This window comes from Agelaius tricolor, unplaced genomic scaffold, assembly GCF_023055355.1.
Source record: "Agelaius tricolor isolate 1412-34295 unplaced genomic scaffold, bAgeTri1.0.p SCAF_8, whole genome shotgun sequence".
Lineage (NCBI taxonomy): Eukaryota > Metazoa > Chordata > Aves > Passeriformes > Icteridae > Agelaius > Agelaius tricolor.
In genome coordinates this window covers 18,157,293-18,170,691 of record NW_027269268.1, presented here as the reverse complement: position 1 = coordinate 18,170,691, position 13,399 = coordinate 18,157,293, and the positions used below count along the sequence as shown (strand labels likewise).

Genomic DNA, 13,399 nt, shown 5'->3' with positions numbered 1-13,399 from the left:
CCTCATGTTGTGTCAGTTTTTTCTAGCTTTAAAAATGTAAAAAAATAAATCTAACACTTTCTGGTCTTCTAAAACACATTCTTCCACATTTCTATTTAATTTCAGTGTCATACTGACAGTTTTATATTATCATAACTACTTTTCCTGGATTAAATGTAATATTTTCAAGGAGCATTCTTGAAGACAGATCATTTTATTTTTCTAGCCTTCCTCCCATCTCCAGCATTATTTTTAGAATAATGACAAGATAGCAAACCTAACATGGGATTTTGAGGGAGAGGAATGGGCTGTTGGGGTTTCTTTTCCCCACCTCTCTTGAAAGGTGGCAGTTTTCTAAATCAAGTTTATTTTTAGCTTCTCAGCAAGAGATATGCCAAGTCCTGTTTCTCTTGGTGCTTTAAATGCTTTTGGCTTCTTACTGCAAAGTAATTCCCACATCTTTGCTGCACAGCCACCTTATGCCCTTTGTGGGAGCCTGCTTTCACTCATCTGCAGCACTTGCAGCCAGCCCAGCTCAAAAGCAGGTTCCTGTCCCAACCTGTCAGTGCTCAAGTTCATCTTCAAGGACTCCAAAAATCCCCAAGAAAATTGACACCACTAGCTGAAGGAATAGAGGGCCAAAGAAAACTCTCAACTTCCAATTCATACAAGAGTGATAATTCTAGAATGTTTTCACATGAAAATTAAAATTGCAATGTTTCCTTCCAAGGCATGAGATTCTAAAATGGAAGCACACTATTATTTTAAGAATAAATTATTTATACTCCTAAGACACAGTATTGTTGAAAGCCCACCTTTCTGTAATTGTTCCAGAAATTGTTAGATTTGATATGATTATAGAAATAGATTGTTAAAGTCACCACAGAGTAGAAGAAATTTTCCACTTTGTGATAGACTTTGGATTGAATCAGCAGCTGCTCTTACAGTGACTTTCAATTTGGGACACATCTTTATTTCCAAACCAGATGAAAAAAACACTTTCTCCAGAAATAAAGCAAGTCAGAAGATACAGCAATTACTTTTCAAATATTAGGGAACACACTTTTTCACACAATATACAAGGTACAGTTTCATTTTGCTACTTTCAATATTCACAGTAAAATACTTTTCCAAATAATCTAAGTGCACCTTAGAGCCATCAAGTGCCAGTTAACTTTGTTCCACAGAAATGTAAGACACCAAAAGCCACGTTAAGTTCCTCTCTCTGTGTTCAGACTTGCCCAAGCACTTCTGCACTGCATCAGTGCTGAAAGAGGTTTCTTGGAAAGCTTAAAGCTTCACTTTTGATCAGTTCCAACTAAGCTCTATATTAAAGAACAAACATGAAACTCCTGGGCTCTACAGCTGCAGGAAAAGACACTGATCACCAGGACAGCTTGTGAAGATGCCATAATGCCCTTTAGGCTCAGGATATCTGTGCTGTAGGTAGGACTTTCCTCTTGAGACAGATTGTCCTGAATGTTCACAGTCACTTAGATTTGTGGAGAAGGAACAGTGAGGAGACCAGTTGGCTTGATCTTGTTGATTCCTCCATCAAGGATGCAGACCCTTGGGTACTTGTTTTTCACTAGATGAGCTGCAAACTGAAACAGATATATCATTAGCTCACTGCATATCATAGTCCTTAAGTGACAATAACTTCCTGTTATGTAAGGCAAATTAAACAAAAAATATCAGACCCTAGGAAGTTCTTTTTTTGCACCACAAGTCCAACACAGGAGCCCAGGCCAGTGTGTTAAAACAGCTGGAAGTTAAAACCTGAAAGTGTCACACTAATAACAATGAACTTTATTTATCTCTGCTTAGGCAGGTTTTTACCTCATTCTAAAAGGACTGTTTAATGTCAGGGCAAGCACTGGAGGCTCTCTCAAAGCATGAACTAACAAATATTTTTCTGTGCATTAATCTAACTCCCAGCTCTTTTCTGCAGCTTTCCAAGTGTACAAGCATCACTGTTTGAGGGGAAAGTCATTTGCTTCCCTGTCAAACTTGTCTGATGTGACTTGATCTCACAGATGTCAGATACGAATTTGGGGTTTACCATCTCTAATCCTCCCTGCTCCCACCAGTGTGCCCATAGGCAGGCTAAACAGTATAAACAGGTATCCCCCCACCATGGAAAGCCTCTCTCCTCAAGCAGTTCATGCCATAAACCAAACACAGCAATTACCACTTCCCACATAGGAACACTGTGAAACATTGCACTGACAAAGATACTTTGTATATCAAAATAATTAGGAGTAAAAAATCAAAATTTTGTTTCAGAATACCAAAATCCAAACAATTCTTTCTGCATTACATGTCAAATTTGCCTTCTATACACTGACTCCAATGCATTAAAAGCAAGCATCAAAATGGACTAATCAGTGAGAAATTAATAGATTTACTTAATTTCCAATAGCTGTGAGAGATTGCTCTGCCATCTGAGTCTTTGAGACTGTTCTTTTAAAACTGGTTGTCAAATCAGTACCATTTGTAAAACCATTGAGTGCTTCCAATGGGCTATGTAAAACATTCACAATTCCCTTTTTGACTCTTTAAAATAGTTAGTGATGCTATTTGAGAACCTGTCCAGGTGTGATGTCCAGGTTGCTGACTTTGCACAAACAACTAAATTACTGACTCAAGAACACTTCTGGGCACCTCAATCAAACTCAATACATGGGATTTCTTTTTTCATTTCTTTTCCTCCTAATTACCTATTACAGCATAACAGTACTAAGGCAGAACTCGATACACACGTGATTACCTGTCAGCATTTTGGCTGTTATATTTGTTTCAGGTGGTTCAGGAAAGACTCAAAGTTCAATCATCTCTTTCCCCATCAGTTTGGATTATTCAGTACAAGAGTCAAAGAATCAAATAAAAAAAATCCTGCAATCAAGCAATCAAAGCAGCTGACAGTAAACATTCACCATATGGGGATGTCAGCTGTCATGAGCAAAGTAAATGCTATGATTTTGGAAAGGTTCTGGGCTGCACAGGTGGTGTGATATGCACAGAGACATCACTAAGAGAGCCCAAATACCTCTTGCTATAATCACAGTTCATAAAGATGTGGTGTCCAGTAATGCACAAACAAAGATAGCACTCAGCTGTGCACACCATCAACTACAAAAATAGTTTATATTCCCAGTGAAATACTCCTACCAGATATCTCTGCTTCACATGGACATATCTGTCACCTCACAGTGCTCTCCACCTGTGACTAATGTTCAGTGCTGTGTCTTAGACACCAACACTGCTCAGAGCCAGCAGAAATGACAAATGGCAACGAGCCTTCAGGCTGGCAGGAAGCAGCAGGTTATTTCCTGAGTACAGTGTCCCATGTGTCAACAGAGATGTTCCACTCTCTGACTACTGATAATTTTAAAATGCTGATAATAAACTGTAAAACCTGCTCCAAGTGTTTTGAATGCCCTAAACCTAATATAACTACCATTCAATGTAACCTTAAAATAAAATACACAAACAAATGCCTTGTACCTGGGGTTTGAGCATTAAGGCCTGTGTCCCACTGTATTTTACAACTGCTTTAGTAACCAAGGTATGTCTAAAAATACATTTTCTTTACTGCATATGACAAGGTGACTTTAAAACCTTACAGTGAATTTGTTGCTTCTTGCAGGGCCTCTGGGAAGCAAGCACTGCAAAATCTGGGCAATGGTGGCAGAAAGCACAACATGATATACCATAACATGAGCTTTTTTTTTTTTTAAGTTGTCACAGAACTGTTTGCTGTTGTCTGCCTAGTTTCAGTGAGAAATGCTGCAAATACAATTCAAAATATTGCAGCTCAACATCCAGCCAGGGAAAAACCACTGAGCAGGAAATGTGCTACTACCAGTACCTCACTACTGTGGGAATTAGCTGTGAATCAGGGGCCTGGAGGCACATTGACATAAGCTGAGAGTTGCCATCCAATCCCCAATATCAGCCTCCAAGAACTTTGCTCTTACATCTGCCCAGGAACTGCACAAAAGTCTCCAGGTTTAAGTCACATGGCAATAGGACTTGAGCTGATCAAAGACATTCCTGTTTTACCTTCTGCCTTACCCCCATTTTTCCACTGGAAGAGAAATAGTAACTTCTGGTAAAGCAAAAGGTACTACTATTTCTTACTAAACTAAGAAATATTCTCTTAGTGGCACAGCAGTGTTCCTTATTAAAGGTTTGACTTTTTATAGTTCTGTTCCTCTGCACATGTCTGTGCCACCCTTTCCCAGACAGAGGAGCCTGTCTGTGGCAGACAAGAACAGGAACTTGTTCACCATGTGTCTGAAATGTTCCAACACCACCTGCTACCTTGCCTTGCCAAAATACACTCCATGAAGCCACTATTTTCAAAATACAGGGGAGTGTTATTTCTGGTGTATGCACTGATGGAGGGGCACGAGATGAAGGATTGTTTGAAACAGCTACATAGATTTTCTCCCCAGTTTGACCCTCAGTTATGCCAAATATCAGTAGCCTGAATCAAAGAAATAAAGATTAAAAAAAAAAAATGCTTCCTAAGAAGCTGGAAAAAAAAAAAATCGTTGATCTGAAAAGAGCAAAATCTCACGCATCAAAAAAATCCCAAGGTGCTCTTCTGAATGAATGCCCCAGACTTTCTACAGCAGAAACTGCCATCCTGGAATGCATACAGGGGCTCTGTTTCCTTTATAAATGCAACCAGAAAATGTCAACTAGGAGTTTACTAACAGGAACCTGAATATGTAATTTGTAGTTCACTAAATAATCCAACTTACAAAGGTGCTGTTAAGACTGAAAATAACATGGTGAAGAGGTAAGCCCATGGGCTACATCATCCTTAGCAACCTGTAAAGCACCTACATTTTAAAGAGAGATGTATTGGAACACATAAAGGTAGTGTACAATTAAATTCCATTTTACAGAAATATATTTCTGTAAATAGAAATATACTGTACTTTATTATATGATTAAACTTTCTCAAATTTATCAAATGTTTGTGTTGACCTAACTTCTGAAATGTATCCTTCCCCACACCACCAATGGATCACACTCTGTAATGCTTCTGCTTTCATTTAGACAAGAAGACTAGTTGGGGGAAATGGGAGTTGTGCCTATCTGAGAAAGGCTTCAAGGGATACTACAGGACTTTAAGCTTTTTACTTTCTGCTTCAGGGGGCCTTTCCTCAAAATGAGATTCCCAAGCCCAGTTACTGTGTTTTCCCTGGTTGCATCTAATGCTTCAACTGAACTTCCAAATTGAAATTCTTCTTGCTGCTTTCACAGCAATTACATATGAAAGGATGAATAAGTGAGAAACTTGTTTAATGACTACTATATGATGATTTGCTGAAGTCTTTGGAAACATAGCTCCTCTATTAATGAATGCATCCATCAATTCCACACAAAACCCCCTTCTTGATGAACATAACTGAGCCAGAAAGTTGCAATTTGCATTTGAAAGTAGTCAGTTAAGACTCTTCATGCAGATACAAAAAGTCAGGCTTTCAGAGACAGACAAGATCACAGCAAATTCATACCAAAATCTGGGCAAATATTAAAGATTTTACCCTGCCTTGGTGATGCTCTCAATATAAACAGCAGAACAGGACTGCTCCTTTAAGCACCATCAAGAACCTTAATGATATGCACATTGGAGAATTGATCAAAATGTTTCTACTAGCCTGTTCCAAGCAGCAAAAGAACAGCTTTCAAGTGCTGCATGTCTGATGCCAGGCACGTTTTCAGGCTGTCTGCAGCAGAGTGTGAGAGCACAAGAGTGTGAGTGTGAGCAGCCCCACTCCCAGCACCCTTTGGGCCAGCCACGAGGGCTGCTGTGCACACATTATTCACTCTGCCAGACATTCCTGTGACAGGCTGTAATTAAAGGGCACGCTGGGAGGGAAGGAGGAGCAACATCCTGCACCAGAATACCAAAAATGATCACTGTGACAAGTGTATATATAAATATTAACAGCTTACTCCAAAAGAGTCAGAAGGAAAAGAGAAGTTGGAGGAGAAATATCAATCAAATTTTATAGTATTCATTCATTTCCACAAGATTATTTCTAGATTTCACTAGCAAACTCATGCTACACAAACCTCTCAGGAATTGCAGTCTATTTTGCTGTGTGATTTCAGTCCAAGAGCTCACCCACACCCCTCTGAAAGCTCAACAGTCAAAGTGATCAGTTTGCAACTTTTTAAACAACACTCTCCATATGCCACAACAGAGATCCAGTACACAAGATTATTTTTAGTCAGCTACTTCTTATATTAAAATGTTCCAGAAAAGTAACACTTTAACACCATGGAGAAGACAGGAACCTAAAACCTCCCATATCAACAAAGCAGTGCCTAGTTGTTGGTTGTAGTATTACCATAAAGTGAATGGAAGTCAAAAAACAAACACAGAAAAGACAACTTGGTGCAAACACATACTAGGGGCTAGGAGGGGTGGAACATAGAACCAAGTGCTCTAACAAGATCAAAGGAAAATTCTCTATATGTAGACCTGGCCAAAAGGGAACAATTTCCATTCCATCAGTACAAAAACACAGCAGTAACTTAAAGGACTTACATGCTAAGATTTGAAAATAAGCCTAAATAAACAGGTATTTAATAGCTGGTTTCAGAATAAGTTTTACTGAGAATGAAAGTAAGAGTAAACACTCAAACTTCAAGTGATAAATTTTAAACACCTGCATTTTAAAATTTCCACCTAGAAATCATCTGCATTAAAAAAAAACAGCTGAAAGTGAAACTTGAAAATTAGTCAGTTGCAGATATTTAGCTGTTGCAACACAGCTAATTCATACAGAGCAAAATAAATGCAGTGCACACATTATAGATGAACGGAATGTAAAATGAAAATACAGAAAGAAAACAACTCTATTTCTCACTCAACAGAAAATTCAAAAAGCTGTTAGGGAACATCAATATATAATTTTGAACAGAGACATAACAGCTGGCTTGGATATAAAATGTAAGTATGAGTCTTTGTGAAAGACTCTAACATCTCCCCCCAGGTCTATGGGTTGCCTTAGATCTTGAAAAATGGTCAAAGAAGTACTTGATAATGAAAAACATTTCTTTGTGATTTGTAGTACTTTCTCCTAACACTACCCAAACTGCAAGTTTTGTCCAGTTTCTACTCAAACCCTCCTGCAGCAGTCAGTCAGTCCATCCTATTCAAAGGCTGGTTCAGATACAGTTTGGAGAAATGCAAAACAACATTACTCCAGACAGGCAGCATGGATATTGTATCTGCCAAATTCACCAGCACCATTCTGGCTGCTATATCTTTACACAAGGTCCTGAACCTATAACAAATATTTATAGTTCATTACCATCTCTGTTTCAGTTATCACCATTTCAGATTCTCTGAACTGGAATACCAGGAAACACAAAACTCTGTCTCAGAGCTGAGAAACAGCCCCAGAAAGTGAAAATTCTATGTTATAATCCAGCAGCCCCAAGCAACATGGATACAACCTCATCCATGCAAGCTCCATCAAGGACAAGAGTTCTCTTTCAGAGCTGCAGTCCACAAAGACTGTAACCACAGCCTGACAGCACCACTGCAAGATTCAGGTTCACCATTCTCCCACCTTCCCTGTCCTCAGATGAGTGAAAGGAGCTGACATCCTGCTTGCCAGCATCTCTCAGACATATTTTCATAGGGAAAGCCAAGGACTCCCTGATTCCTCATTCCAGAAGCATCCAAACCTCTGCATAGTAAGGCACACAGGCCAAACAAGTCCTACATCAAATAACAACTAAAATTTCCAATGGCTGCTACCATTGGTCTCAGTAAAAAATTTAAAAAGAACCTATTCTGGAGTTCTAGGCTTAGCCTGTTTTCCTTGGCACTTACTTCAGAGGAAAAGGAACACCCAAATTCTGCTCCTAAGATCTTGTATTTTCTCCCTTCCTCTTTCACACCTGGCTGTGGCAGTGAGAGATTTAGGTGCTCAGTGCTCCCTGGCCAAAGCCAGGGGCAGAGTGACAACAGCACAGCCCAGCTCCTGGCTGGCAGCCCAAGGGTCTCTCTCAGGCTGTGTGAACATGAACTGGCAACAGCAGCAGGGCTGCTCTCTCTCCATGAAGGAAAGCATGCATACATTACACTTGGTACAACAATAACAAGGGCTAAATTTACAGAATGAAATAATGAAGACTTAACCATGTACTGGGGAGAGTTACAACCAAAAGGATTGTTGCTGATTAACTAAAATGTTCCAAAGTTTTCAAAAGACAAGCTTAATCTCTTCCTCTTTAAAGCCACCAAGGAGGCTCTGATAATTCCAGTAGGCTCTGAGTCTGAATGCAGATGGGAGAATGAGGCCTTAACAAAACAAACATGAAAGAGCCATTCTGAGATTCATAAGGGGCCCCTCCATCCCTGCAAAGAGAAAAGCTTTCATTCCAATTGTTCATTTTTCTGAAGAAACTATTTACAGGGAAACAGAGTCTAAAATATGTATAGTGGAAACATCTCCAGAAGTTTATTGCCTAATTTCTGTTTACTTGCACTCCAGAGATTTCATTAGGCCCTTCCAAATAAATATATTTGTCTTTAGAAGCACCTGTCCTTTAGTATCCTATGCAATTCCTAATCTTCAGATCACCCTGTGAAGCTTCATAGGTATCCATTTGTGGTTTTAAGACAAGTTTATAACTGAAGAAATCATGCAAGGACTTGTTTCTCTGGCAAGGGCTTTTAAAAAGGCCTGGGGAAGATGACAATAAAATCACACAAATTCAGTAGTAATCAGACACTTTAACCATGTGCTCAGTCTTCATATAAGCAGAAATGAATTTTTTACAGTGTATACTAGGAAAGAGAAAATGCTATATGCTATTTTCATATAGAAAAAAAAATCTTTTTTTTCCAAGCCAAGAATATGTTATACAAAAGGAATTTTGAATTTGACCCCCTCCCTCTTGCCTTGAAAAGGGTTAGAAAGATCTCATGGAAAATCAGAACTTCTTGTCTTTGTTTTAGAGATCATTAATGTATTTTATCTATTAGCTATTGCTATGCAGCAAGAATGACTGCTTTGCTTCAGTAACTTACAGAAGTTGTCTAGACAATATATTTATAGCAGCATAACTCATCTAGACAAAAAGTAATCAATGTAACAATTAGAATTTACAATTTAGAATTTATTTCTCAGCTATAGAGACAGATTTTGTAAAGCTTTGACTTACAGCTTATCTGTCTTCTTCCACGCAGAACATAAATAAGTTACTAATTATTAGACAGATTAAAGCATCCTGTATATTTTATTCTGTTATAGCCTTTAGCTGACAATAAAGCACATATATTAAACCACTGGGGGAAACACATTTATTAAACAACCATGTGACAGAAGTAGAAGTATGACACTGTCAAAATTAAATTACTAGAGAATGATTTAGTGTCAGGTAAGGTATTTCTCCTGTTCCAAATTCAGTCAACATTGCAGTAATATAGACAAAAGTTTGAAATGGAAACAGATAATGGCTTAGCACCTCAAAGCTCACCTCCTTAGCTGAAGGAGGGAAGATGAAGTAATGTCACCCTTCCATAAAAAGATCCAAAATAATCCCTGTTCTACATATGCATAACTATAATCCACCTTTTTATTCGCTGTATCTCTGACTTCCAAAGTGACAAAAATCAGAAGACATGCTATTTGCCCTAGACCAAAGAAGAAGCTAGAGCTGAACACTTATTGCCCATTTAACTGTTATATTCCCAACTGTGATGATCCCTTGTCCATAATGGAATTTACAAGGTGCTTATCTGTCTATGGAGGTGGGAAAGGGGCATTCAACTCACTTAGGAGATGCTGCCATTTAACACATGCACAAGTCAAAGATGAAAATAGAATCTGATTGATGAACTCCAAAATAATGCCCTTTATGTGGAGGTTCCCTGCTGTTTTCAGAGAAAAACAAATATCTGCTCTGTTAACAAGTGCCCAGAAAAACCTGGAAGAAAGGCTGACACCAAGTGAGAAGCAGCTGAAAGGAAGGAATATTCTCCAGAGAAGTGTGAGCCAAACATCACCACACAATACCTCTTTTTCAATATATTTATGCTTTTAATGGTGCATTCTGTAAGGCTCTTGTACATCAGTCAATATATTAATTTAATTTTTAGGGTTAGTAGCATCAATGGCTTGCCATGCAGGATTACCCTGTTTGAATTCTGTACTAAGGAAGTGTTCAGCTAGAGCCAGAGCTGTCATATCCAGAGGCACTATGAGACTCTGCTGCCTTCCTTATCCTCTTGCTGCAACAGTGGTGTGGTGAAGCTTTCAGTTTTCCCTCTCACATCTCATATTCTATTCAGAATATAATAATTCTAGACAGCATTTTCTTTCCAATTTAAATGTTTTATCATCTGGCAACAAATCAAATGCAAAAAATAGAAACAGAAACAAAGTGCAAAAAGACTTTTTGACAGGTCTGTTGAGTATACTTGACTTTGCTTTTTAAGTTATTTTTAAGTTATGCCAAGTAGGCTGTTCATATGAAGCACAATTGGAAGATTCAACCTTCTAATTACCAGCAGCCCTATAAACATTAGTGTTTTTCCACACTCACCCCTGCCTCTCAGTCCTATATAAATTTAAACAAAACATATAGTAATCTCCAAATTTTTAGTGGACTAAATATCACTTCTGAAAAATTCTCCTTTATGGCAGAAGTTACAATTTTTGGCTCATCTCATTCCATCTGGAAATACATACCTCTGTTGAGAAAATATACATTTAAAGTTGAGCATCTTATAACATGGACAAAAACTGGTTTTGTTTCCATGCATTCACTTTTAAATTTTTTCCTCTGATTGGATTACCTAGTAAAATTTAGAAGGTAAAAACTATTGGTCTTGTCAAGCCTTGAGCTACATAGCTTGGGTGTGACAGACTCTGCAGCTGTGCAGAGTAAAACTGAAAGTGGCCTTAAAAATTATCCACAAAAGAAAAGGTGTTATCTACAGTCAAATTGATAATTGTTATGTACAGTCAAAGTACATGTGTTACATGTACTTTAAGGGTGTGGTAGAGCTGGTGAGTTCCAACCAGTATTTAGGCTTTAGTATTGAATTAATTTGTGGTCAAACTGGTCAATCTAGTATTTTGTTACTATTTGAAGCTCAAAACTATTTTGCTAGGAATTCAAGAACCCTAAAAGCAAATCAAGAGTCAAAGCAGCATTTCTTCTTTATGGAAAGCTACAATATTGACAATTCTGGGTCAACATTGTCTTGGCTGCTGAAAATCTGGGTTTAGAGGCTAAGACAGCACCTCCCATGTGACTGAAGTACTTGCACTAAGCACACTGCAAGATTTCTTTAGCTGCACAGCAAAGGAAACATTTCATGTTCATTTCAAAAATTTTGAAACATTATAAAAGATGAAATTACCTGGATTCACACACAAAGCCACATACTCATTACTGAAACTATGTGAGAGATGGTTTACAGCCTCTTTCATGCCATCTCTGTTACTATTTAAGAAACCTGATACATATCACAAGTTAATTTTCTAGATGATGAAATGCAGGTTATAAAGGGGATTTCTCCATCTACTTACAACTCCCTACAAGTATTAAATGAACACCACGTGTTGGGCTGATGCTTCTGCTGTTCCTGACATGAAGACCTTTTAATGATTCACAGCATTCCTTGTCATATCAGGGTTACAGTTCATGTCCTTTGAGTAAACAGGCTTAAGAAACAGTTAACTAAAGTTAAACCATAATTAAGAGTATGTCTGAAAAAAAAAGGATAACTTTCCTTCATCTGAGAGAAGTATAGTGAAAGAAATACTTAGGCACTTTCACTTGTTCCTCTGGCAGTTCTCAACACCATCAAACTTACCTGTTCTGTTCTATAACAAATATTTTGTTATAGAAAGGAACAGGCAAGTTTGAATATTCTTCCTGTCTAGCTAAAGGCACTGGCAATAAATATATAATACAAAAGTTACCAGTAAGGACCATTTTCATCTTCACTAAGCACAACTGCAGGAACAAGTGATTCCAAAAAACTGGGCAATACATGGTTTCTTACTAGTGGTAATATGAATTATATCTTATTTCCTTTGCACTTCATAACGTATCTGTCTCTATCTAACTTACCTTATGTGCCCTTCCTAACTCCACAAAAAGTAAATGCAAGCCAATTTTGAAAGCTCTGACTGATGCACATTAGAAATGCTGATGGCACTTCTCCAGCACGACAACAATAAAGATTTTAAAGCTGAAGAAGATAATGTTCAACAATTTCATTTCAAAACATCAGCCTTCTCAGATGTGGACCACTTGAAGGGAAATGTCTTTGTCTAGAAGCAGAAATGAGCAACAACAAAAACACCACCCCAAATCCTGTCATCATGCACAAAATCCTAATCTAAATTTTCCAGACTCTGGCATTTATTTTACTACTGCCATATGCTTGCTATTGATGTATCTCTAAGGATAAAAACATACATTACAGCAATATACTTACAGCAGCTGTGTTCTTCACTGCATTTCCTACAATCACCACAACTCTTCCTTTGAAGCTCTGCAGCGTGGCAGTCGCTGGGCACTGGATGAGATCCCCTTCTGCAGTAAATGCTGATGCAAAAGGGACATTGATGCTGCCAGAGATGTGGCCACGGCTAAAGCTGAGGAGGATCAGTTAAGGAGGTGTGAAAGGCAGAGAAAGCTGTGGAGCATGAATAGCTGCAGGATGAACCTGCTCTTCACCCTGGCTGCCATGATACAGCACCATCGGTTTTTTGTGATATCATATTTTGACAAACCTCATTTACTGTTTATTCATATGGAGAAAAACCTTCCAACACAACATATGAAAGCAAGCACAGAATGAAAAGCTGGTTCAAAAAAGGACACAGCACAGCACTACAGAAAATGATCTGCTAAATTAAATACTTAGTACTAAAGAGCCAATATCCCCAGTACACCAAATTTTGTGGATTTCACTTCAACTCTAGTCTGCTAAGAGGAGCCAAATACCAATAAGCAGCTGGAGCACCTCTTCCAGAGGCATTTTATGCAAAAAGAATGAAGTACTTAAAATGAGAACCAAAACTAAACAGGGATTATCAGGAATATCCTCAAACTTCCTGTCAACCCTCACAAGTCCTCTACTATTTTGATCCAAATTGAAATTCTAATGTATATGACCTCAGATTCCCAGACAATAATACACCATGTATATTATCTGCAGTCCCACTAAAAGCAAGTGTGTAATGGGTATTGAAAAGCAAAAAGCAAAAAACTCTGAGATATCACAGTTAGCTGTCCTTCAGTTTCAGAGGATGATCATTCAACGAGCTTTTATAAATAAATATTGAATGTGAAGGTCTCTTAAATAAAAATTGAGTTGGACTACTACTACCTAGCTTTTTATGAATATGAAAAT

General features: G+C 38.1%; 1 protein-coding gene across 2 annotated transcripts in view; it reads right to left on the bottom strand.

Moving 5' to 3' along the window:
- Positions 1 to 926: 926 nt before the first annotated feature.
- The window catches only part of TBCK (TBC1 domain containing kinase), an 88,470-nt gene continuing 75,997 nt past the window's right edge, over positions 927 to 13,399 (bottom strand). For both annotated transcript variants that reach the window (XM_071431792.1, XM_071431791.1), the window contains 2 exons: positions 12,479 to 12,638; positions 927 to 1,583 (listed from right to left, as the gene is read on the bottom strand). In XM_071431792.1, the coding sequence (XP_071287893.1) occupies positions 1,473 to 1,583; positions 12,479 to 12,638 (271 nt within the window). In that variant the 3' untranslated portion in view covers positions 927 to 1,472. The remainder of the gene's footprint in view (positions 1,584 to 12,478; positions 12,639 to 13,399) is intronic.